General features: G+C 59.5%; 1 protein-coding gene across 1 annotated transcript; it reads right to left on the bottom strand.

The window, feature by feature from the left end:
* Positions 1-4,017: 4,017 nt before the first annotated feature.
* INSL3 (insulin like 3) lies at positions 4,018-5,994 on the bottom strand. Its single transcript, XM_074939820.1, has 3 exons — positions 5,958-5,994; positions 4,664-4,870; positions 4,018-4,247 (listed from the first exon to the last, which is right to left on the bottom strand). Exons 1-3 carry the CDS (start codon positions 5,992-5,994, stop codon positions 4,018-4,020), a joined length of 474 nt encoding a protein of 157 aa, XP_074795921.1.
* Positions 5,995-9,208: the final 3,214 nt, after the last annotated feature.

Here is a 9,208-nt window from a genome sequence, read left to right as displayed (position 1 = left end):
ACGCTATTCAGAGGAACCATTAAGAACAGTCCCACTTTGTCACAGAAGGACTGTGCAGTAATGGGGTCCCCCTGGGGACTGCGGTGAGCAGTCTCAGGGGCGGAGGAGCCTGCGGCTTGGCCCTGGCAAAGAGGGGGTGACCTCGAGAAGGGCTGGCACACTAGGGGTTCTCCCTGGAGACCGTGGGGAGCTGAGAGCACACAGGCCTGTGAGTCCTCAACAACTTGGGAAGAGCGGAGTGATGGCCTGTCACCATCTCCTTAAGAAGGACATTGTAACCCTGTGCAGAAAGAGAGGGTTGAGCATCGGAAAGTTCACCAAAGCACAGTTAATCGTGCAGCTGGAGGAGGATGACTGCTCTAAGGAGCAGATTCCTGACCCCAAATGGGGCTATAGCAGGATCTGGGAGCAGCTGGAGTGGTAGCCAGGCATCCCCAAGACTCCTGTCCCCGACCAGACGAGGGTCTTCACAATCGGGTTCCCCATCGGGGGATCGAAGATGGACGGGATTGGAGCTGAGTCCGAGAGAGCAAGAGGACTGTGAGAGACAGCGAGAGCCCGAGAAAGAGCTGCAGAAGCAGCAGCAGCATGAACTGGCGATGGGGGAGCGGAGAGGCCTAGGGGACCTCCCCGGGGTGAATGGGGAGAGACCCCGGGGGGCCAGTTCCGCAGGGAACCTCGAGACTAAATTGCTGCCCCTGGTTGAGCAGGCTGGTGATTTGAACCAGGGGGACCCTGCGGAAAAGCCCTGGTGTCTAGCTCCCTTGCTGGGTCCCAAGGCCATAGACTCCGTCAGCCAGATGGGTGGGGAGGTGGACAGGCTCCCACTCCTGGTCCCAACCTATATGGAGTCTCCTGGGAGGAGTGTGGAGTCTCCTGGGCTCAGGCCCCTCGGACCCCCAGTGGGAGCGGAAGGTGATGGTCAATGGGGAGACATTCCTGGGGTGGCGAGATCCTGGGACAGAGAGAACTGTTGTCAGGCCCTGGATGGTGCAGCCTCAGATGCTGAGGGGCTGTGTGAGGGTCCCAGGGATGAAGCCCCTCGCCCTGCCTATGGCCCAGATCCCTGGGCAGACCCAGGAGGAGTGGGGCTGCCTGGTCATTGGGGTTCTCCAGGAGACCAGCTGCGAGACCCTGTTGTGGGGTGACTGTGTCTCTTTGGGACAGGATCCAGGCCCTGCTGTAACTACCGAGGGTTTGAATTTGAATCCAGAGAACCAATCGGTGGAGAGGGAAACGGTCAGTGAAAATGCAGATGACCTGGCTGGCAGCAGGGAGGAGCTACTAGGCTCAGGATACCAGCCTGCCTGTAACCAGACCCCTGGGGCTGGGTGGGACAGAGAGATGCTCCCCGCCCCCTTGCACACCGGAGAGGGGGCTCCCGCTGGCTCTGATGCACTGAGGAAAGCAGCGAGCTCGCTGCCTACCCGCACTGGGACAGCAAGGGCAGCGCTGAGCACAGTGGGAGCTGAGACCCCAGCTGAGTGGGGGGAGACACAGGCAGGGCAGGGGATCTGTTGAGAGTGGAAGGTGCTTGGTAAGGAAAGTTTGGATGAGCCTAGGCAGCCTTGTGAGCTGATGGCTGTGTCTAGTCAGCAGGGTGGGAAGGCGAGGAGAGTGGCAGATGAGTGTCCCTGGACCTTACCTGTTACCTGGGTGGAGAATTGTGACAGTGAAGGAAACGTGCCTGTGTCTGTCAGGGGTATTGACTTGCCTATGGAGGGAGCTACCCTGATCTCCAAGCAGCTGTCTGTGACCAGCCTTGTGTGCTGGGACAAGGGGAAAGAGATCCCAAGCTGTGTGTCTGGAAAAGGAGAAAGCGTGTCCGGCTCTTCTTTGTGGAGCAGACAGAAGGGGCCTTTCAGCCTGTGATGGTTGAGGGTCGTGCAGTTGTCTCAGAGTTGGTTCTGGATTCAGCTAAAGCCCAGGAAGGGAAGGGTCCTAAGTTTGTGTCTGCTCGGGAGAATGGCCCTGTAACTAGGTCTCATTCAGTTAGTGTCTATGTAAAATCCCAGAGACCAGACAATTCTGGAGCTTGTATTTTGCCTGTTGCTAGTGTGTGGCAAAGGGAAGGAGAATGCTTCTGACCTTTTATCTAGGAAGTCTGTCAGTTTGCCTGAAAGGGGATTGTGTAGAAATCCACCTGATGGGCCAGAGGTAATTCTGGATGTAAGTGAGACCCAGAAAGAGTCTGTTGTTGCTCAGGAAAGTGTTCCTCTAGAGCAAGCCCTAGGTAAAGAGGGTAAGAGCAGAATTTCTGTGAGGGGTGAATTGTTGCATAGAAAAGCCCTAGGGAAAGGAATCCTCATGGAGTCTTTGCAAGCAGTTTACTGCCACTGAAGGGTGAGAAAGTGATTTAATCAAGAAAGTCTCCGTTCCTAACAGCCAGAAATTTTCTGTTGTGAATGGATCCACTGACTTTCCTGTTGAAAGATCCAGTGTGGGTAGCTTTGAGAAGGTCTCAGATGGAGTGAAAGCTGTTAAGAAAGGTAAACCGTCCTATAACCAAGTGGCTGTGTTTGGCCAGCTTGTTGGGGAGACAAGGTTGTTGAGAAAGGGATGTCTCCATGCTAGTTCTGTAAGTGAACAGTATGTGGCCCAGGTCAAGATGGGGGCCCTTAACCAAGAGAGCCCGAATTGCAGCCCTCCAGACTGGAGCACTCGGAGAAGACCCAATCCCAGTTTGACCCCCTGGGGTTTTGGCGTGGCCAAAGGGCAAAGGCCGCATGTGGGAAGGTTTATGCGGCCTGCAAGTGCTATCAACCACCCCCGACCTAAGGGAGGGTGTGAAACTGGAAGGGCCTGGTGTAACTCCCACCAAGGAATGGGAGAGATGCTGGGGAATCAATGGGAACGTTGGTGGGTTCGAACTTCCCCAGGTCACCAGCTAAAGTGACCCCGCTCAGTTCGATCTTGAAGGGAGGAGAGATGTGACGAAATGGGACTGTTCTTAATGTTTCCTCTGAATAGTGTGGGGATGCCTCAGTTTCCCCTATGCAGTTCCTAAGTATCTAGGTGGTGGGACAAGGGTGTATGATCATTGCAGAGGCCTAGAGGGCAGGTGTGTGCAGGGGTCTGGACACAGAGAATGGCCGACACCCTGTTTCCTGGCAACTGATGGCCTGGGCCCTTCCCCCCTGCAAGGTGAGAGCTAAAGGGTTGGAGAACAAAGGAATCAGGTGCCCTCCTGTCCTGGGAAAGGGGAACGCCCAGAGGAGGAGGGGCTGGAGGGAGTTTCAGTTTTGGGGCTGGCTGGAGACATGGAGTGAAGGGCAGACAGGGTTGTCTGGCTCACTGCCCCCCCAACATGGACCCAGCTGAGGGGTCCTGTTCTCTGCACCTACAAGCTCTGTGTTAGATCATGTTCCTGTCGTCTAATAAACCTCTGTTTTATTGGCTGGCTGAGAGTCACGTCTGGCTGCGGAGTTGGGGGGCAGGACCTCTGGCTTCCCCAGGAGCCTGCCTGGGCAGACTCGCTGCGGGAAGCGCACGGAGGGCAGAGGATGCTGAATGCTCCGAGGTCAGACCCAGGAAGGGGGAAGCCGGGTGAGCTGTGTGTCCTGCCGACAGGCTGCTCCCAGAGAGGAGACTTCCCCAGAGTCCTGCCTGGCTTCGTAGGGAGCAGTTCCAGAGCATCGCCCAGGGACTCCGTGACACACCCCCACTCCTTCACTGAGCAGGGCCCTCAGAAACACACCCTGACTCACCACGGCGCCAGTTTATCAGGGGCGTTGGTTGTTCCAGGAATTAACCAAACCGGCTGGCCAGGCTCAGCTGCTTGCCCAGAACCCCGGCTGCAGCATTCAGAGCTGGCTCCTCCGGCAGGCCTGCTCCCCTGGCAGCTGGGTGGCAGGGCTGGGACGGGGCTGCTGCTTTGGGCCTGTCAGCCTACAGGCAACCTGGTTACACTGGGGCAGGCCAGGGGCTTGGCTTCTGAGCCCCTTTAGCAGTGGGGTGCTTGCAACGGCCAGCAGAGGCTAATGGGCAGGGCGGGAAGTGGGGGGAGAATCCTGGCGCCTAAGAGAAGGGCATCATCTCCTTTCTGGTGCAGCCCCGGGTGCAGCACATGCCTGCTGGGCCGATGTCACGCTCCACACGCCAGGGCAGGAAGGCAGCTCCTGGGTTCTCCTGGGGACCTAGCGCGGCCACCAGGACAGGGTGTCTGGCGCCCTCGGGGGAGCCAGGGCCTTCGGCCGCCTCGGGGCCAGGGGAGAACCGGTCACAGTCGAGCCAGCTGAGCTGTTTAGCTGAGAAAGAGAGAGAGAGAGAGAGAGAGGAGGTGGGTCTGTGCGTAGCAGAGGGACCAGCTTCCGGCCGCCCCAGGTGGGGCTTCTCTGCTCAGGCCGGAGGACAGATGGGGAAAACTGACCAGGGTTAGCACAATGTCACCTTTACCTACCCAGGCCAGAGGAAAGATCTGGGGACCAAAATCTGGCTCCCACAACACCACGCCCCTGGGCTGCAGAGGGGGCAGCTGCCCGAAGCACTGTGAGCTTGGAGACACCCCCTGCCCCAGCCCCATAGCTTCTTAAACGCTGTAATGACCAGTCCTGGGCTGGCCTGCCGGGGCTGTCCCCTCCTCACCCCAGGGAGCGCACGGCCCACGGCAGCAGGGTTCACAGCAGGGCCGGCGAAGCTGCAATAGGAACTGGCGCCCACTTACCGCCGACTTTGCCTGGCTCCTGCCCGGGGCTCCGGGAGCAGAACTTCCACCGGGAGCCCCCGCACGAGGCGACGATGGGGCGAATGAACTCCCGGCCACACAGCTTCCCCAGGGAGTCGTGCTGCTCCTCAGTGCCCTCACGGCATGCCAGCACCAGGACGAGCAGGGCCAGGCTGGCCAGGTAGCATGTGACTTCCCGGGGGGGGCCTACGGACAAAGCGCCCAGGGGACGAAGCACAGATCCCGGAGGGTGAGTGAGTTTACTGGAGAGCCAACTGGGCTAGGGGGACGCGTTCGCTCTTCCCAGGCCCAGGGTGCTGCGTTCTCCCCACCCTCCTGCTGGGCTCCTTGCCGGCTGCACGCCAACCCCCTTCCCTACAAGCAGAACCAAATGCTCCAGCCTCCACAGCCACACCTCAGCCGGGGACCCAGGCGTCCTGATGAGGCTAAAATCCCAGGCCCCTGCTAAAATTCCTTCAGCTGATGGGTGTAAGGGCCAGATCCTGAACTCAGAGCTGCACCAATTCACACCCGCCAAGGATCCGGCCCAAATCGCTGCCAGGTGGCCCGCAGGCATCCTGGCCATCCCCTCATTACCGATCTGTCAAATCCCCCCCAGTGACAGGGTCATGAACAGGGCGTGTGTGATGAAGCAGGACTGTTCTTAATGTTTCCTCTGAATAGTGTGGGGGTGCCTCAGTTTCCCCTATGCAGTTCCTAAGTATCTAGGTGGTGGGATAAGGGTGTATGATCATTGCAGAGCCCTAGAGGGCAGGTGTGTGCAGGGGGCTGGACACAGAGAATGGCCGACACCCTGTCTCCTGGCAACTGATGGCCTGGCCCTTCCCCCCTGCAAGGTGAGAGCTAAAGGGTTGGAGAACAAAGGAATCAGGTGCCCTCCTGTCCCGGGAAAGGGGAAAGCCCAAAGGAGGAGGGGCTGGAGGGAGTTTCAGTTTTGGGGCTGGCTGAAGACATGGAGTGAAGGGCAGACGGGGTTGTCTGGCTCACTGCCCCCCCCAACATGGACCCAGCTGAGGGGTCCTGTTCTCTGCACCTACAAGCTCTGTGTTAGACCATGTTCCTGTCGTCTAATAAACCTCTGTTTTATTGGCTGGCTGAGAGTCCCGTCTGGCTGCGGAGTTGGGGGGCAGGACCTCTGGCTTCCCCAGGACCCCGCCTGGGCGGACTCGCTGCGGGAAGCGCACGGAGGGGCAGAGGATGCTGAATGCTCCGAGGTCAGACCCAGGAAGGTGGAAGCTGTGTGAGCTGTGTGTCCTGCCGACAGGCTGCTCACAGAAAGGCGGCTGCCCCAGAGTCTTGACTGGCTTCATGGGGAGCAGTTCCAGAGCATCGCCCGGGGACTCCGTGACAGCGTGGGCGCCCCCGCCTAGTGGTCAGAGCAGGAGGGAGAGGCCAGGAACAGAGCCAAGCACCAGGCGAGGCGGCGGGGCTGGGAACGCTGCAGGCAGATAAGCAGGTGCGGAGCTGCGGGTGGGCTCGTGCTCCCGCTAGGCATAGCGGCTGGGCTCCCGGGGCATCCCAGCAGCAAGGGGGCTGGCTGAACAAGCAGGTCAGCTGCCGGCCCCAGGCCCTGATTCAGCGCCACAAGCCTCCGCCCCGCAAAGCGTGCGCCCCGCTACGAGGGATGCCAACTTTCCATTTGCAGAAAGCCCAACACATTTGCCCCGCCCCTGCCCCACCCACTTCCCGAGGCCCCGCCCCCTCACTCCACCCCCATCCCTTGCTCTCCCCCACCCTCACTCATTTTCACTGGGCTGAGGTGCGAGGTGGAGAGGCAATTTAGGCTCTGGCTGCACATACGGGAGAGGAGGGGTCCAGAGTGCAGGAGTGGGATCTGGGCTGGGGGGTGCAGGCTCCGGGGTGGGGCTAGAAATGAGGGGTTCAAGGTGAGGGAGGGGATCTGTGATGGGCAAGAGGGTGGGGTGTGGGGAGGGTGAGGGCTCCAGCTGGGGGTGTGGGCTCTGGGATGGGGCCAGGGTTTGGGGTGCAGGAGGGGGCTCTGGCTGGGGGTGCTCTGGGGTGGGGCCAGGGCAGGGATTGGGGTACAGGCTCTGCACAGTGCTTACCTCAGGCGGCTCCTGGCAGCTCCCTCCAGTTCCTATGCTGAGGTGCAAACCTGCAGCTCTCGCACCGCCCCCTCAGCTCTGCCTAGGAGCCAGAGGAAGATGCCAGCAGCTTCCCAGGACTCGCCTGGAGCCAGGTAGGGAACCTGCCTGCGCCACCGACCAGATTTTTAACAGCCGGGTTGGCAGCACTGCCCGGAGCCACCAAGGTCCCGTTTCGACTGGGCGTTCCGGTCGAAAACTGGACACCTGGCAACCCTACCTGCGACAGAATAACCAGTGCCAGGCCACCCCCCGCCCGGAGCTATGCCCAGGAAACCGTGTGCCCAGGAAACTCTTCCCCACTAGCAGTCAGCCAAGCTGCAGGACGCTGGTTATAAAAACCACTCATTTATTCTCGGGACATGGCGTCAGTTCTCAGTGGAGGGACGGGAGGAAGGGAGAGCAAAGAAAACCACCCACCCCACTGGGAAGCTTCAGTTTTCACTGGGTTAAGACCCCACCAGGCGGGGGCAGAAGTCACAGTCGGGAGGGGACAGGAGCAGGGACCCACACGCTTTGCGCTACGGGCCAGCCAAGCCCCCGCAATGCATATGAAGGACAAACGGCAGAGGGAACAGAACGAGCAAGGTGCTGCGCCAGCCCAGGACACGGCTGATTGAACCAGCTTCCTCCAGCCGCTGGTGAGGAACTACGGCTTGCCCGGCAGCGCCAGCGCCGGCTCAGACTTGGCTGGAGCAGGAGGGAGCCGGAAGCCCACGACTCAACGCTTTGCAGACCTGAGGCCACAGTGTCGCACCTCAGAGCTAGCAAACCCTCGCCCCCGCCGTCAGGGAGGGTCAGCCCTTTGCACCCCCAGGTTGGTGAGCTTGTGGCTTCACCTCCCACCTCGGGGTTGCAGAGTCCGGAGAGATTCCACGAACAGCACCTGGGAGGGGGTAGCAAGAAAATTCTGCCACAATCAGGGGGGAGAGATGGTCCCCTGCCAGAACATGTGCTGAAAATAGAACCAGATCTTCAGTTTCCTGCGACTTCTGCTTTCTTTGGGTTTTTGTATTGCAGGCCAGGGAGGGGATGGACGTGTTAACTCAGCAGCAGATTTAACCCGTGCAGTTCCTGACTCCAGAGCAAGGCTACACAGGAAACTGAACCACAGATGTACCAGGTTCAGAAGGGAGGGTCCGTTTTAACGCAAGGGGGAGCTGGGGAGAGGAACAGCTGAAGAGCTAGTTTTAAACATAAAACAAACAAACAAACAAAGGCCAGTGTCCTAGGAAACTTTGGACTTGTAATCTTCTCAAGCACAATGAGCTGATAAAGCCTCAGCAGCTGTTTGTCCGGAGCTCAGAGGACAGCAGGCAGTTTGAGAGACGTAGGGCTCTGTGGTGCACACTTGTACCTGTCTTGATTGAGCAACAGACATTGCCGGTGGGTCGAGTTTAACAGCAATTCAGATCTCAGGTTTGCCCTCCGCTTGGGCAGAGCAGGGCAGGGTCGTATGTCGGGCTTCTGCCAAGCCCCCGTGCCTGTCTGGCCATGCCAAGCCACAGGCCTGAATTCAAAGGGCCCAGGGCAATTAGTAAGTATCAGGCGTGTTCTGCAAGGGGCTCGGGAATGTGCCTCAGGCCTGATCTTCGGGACAGGGCAGCTCTTTGGAAAATCACCCCTTGGTGCCATGCAGGACTGTGCCCCTGGGAGGAGTGGGGGGCGGTATCAGGGGGCTATTAGTACAGTCAGGACACAGCTGAGCCAGAGAGGCCCCCGTTTGCTCCCTCCCCTGCCAGCAGAGATGCAGTTTTATACCCGGAGTCTCCCGCGCTGACTCGGGGCGAGATGGCGTAGCCTGAAGCCCGCTGGGCGCGGCCAGTCTCCTGGCGCGTCTCAGTGCGGGGACGCCATCTCACCGGCAGGGCCAAGCCCCCAGGCCAGGCCAATATTTGTCCTGCAACAAGTTCTCACTGGAACATCTGCACAGACAGGTGCTGGGAGAGAGGAGAGGCAGCCACACACCCTCCTGAGGTTTTCTACAGCTTCCCCGGAGCTACCCAGAGGGCCATCTCCTCCTTCACCCCTTGCCAGCCTAGTTCATAGGGCAAACTGACTCACAAGGAGCAGGGAGCAGACACTGCTTCTCTCGGCTGTTTTGAGCGGCTGGAAGCACCAGCCCTGCCAGTCAATATATCCAACAACCAGACCGTTAGCAGCAAGGGACTGGCCAGAGCGGAGGCCAGAGATCCCCTGTGGGCCCAGCTGAGAACACGAGACTCATCCCCCTAGTACTCTCTGCTTCTGCATCATAGCCCCAGAGCTAGGCACGACTCCATTGACTTTACGGGACCACAACTGGTTACGCCGGGGCAGATCTGGCCCCAGAGCTCTGGGGCGGGGAATACGTATGATGCCTATCTCCTGCTCTTAGCGCCCCCAGTAAAACAGGGGCTGGGGATGGGACCCAAGCCAA

The sequence above is a fragment of the Natator depressus genome, chromosome 25 (genome assembly GCF_965152275.1).
Source record: "Natator depressus isolate rNatDep1 chromosome 25, rNatDep2.hap1, whole genome shotgun sequence".
In the NCBI taxonomy this organism is placed as follows: Eukaryota; Metazoa; Chordata; order Testudines; family Cheloniidae; genus Natator; species Natator depressus.
The sequence above is the reverse complement of the archived record's forward strand: the minus strand, read 5'-3'. Positions and strand labels throughout refer to the sequence as shown.

Bases quoted from the DNA above. Each gene is read 5' to 3' on its own strand.
- INSL3 (XM_074939820.1), bottom strand. From the start codon at position 5,994: ATGAAGCCAGTCAAGACTCTGGGGCAGCCGCCTTTCT. The intron at 4,871-5,957 runs GTGAGCAGCCTG...CTTTGTCCGTAG, and splicing joins TCTGGGGCAGCCGCCTTTCT to GCCCCCCCCGGGAAGTCACA. The intron at 4,248-4,663 runs GTAAGTGGGCGC...TCTCTTTCTCAG, and splicing joins GGAGCCAGGCAAAGTCGGCG to CTAAACAGCTCAGCTGGCTC.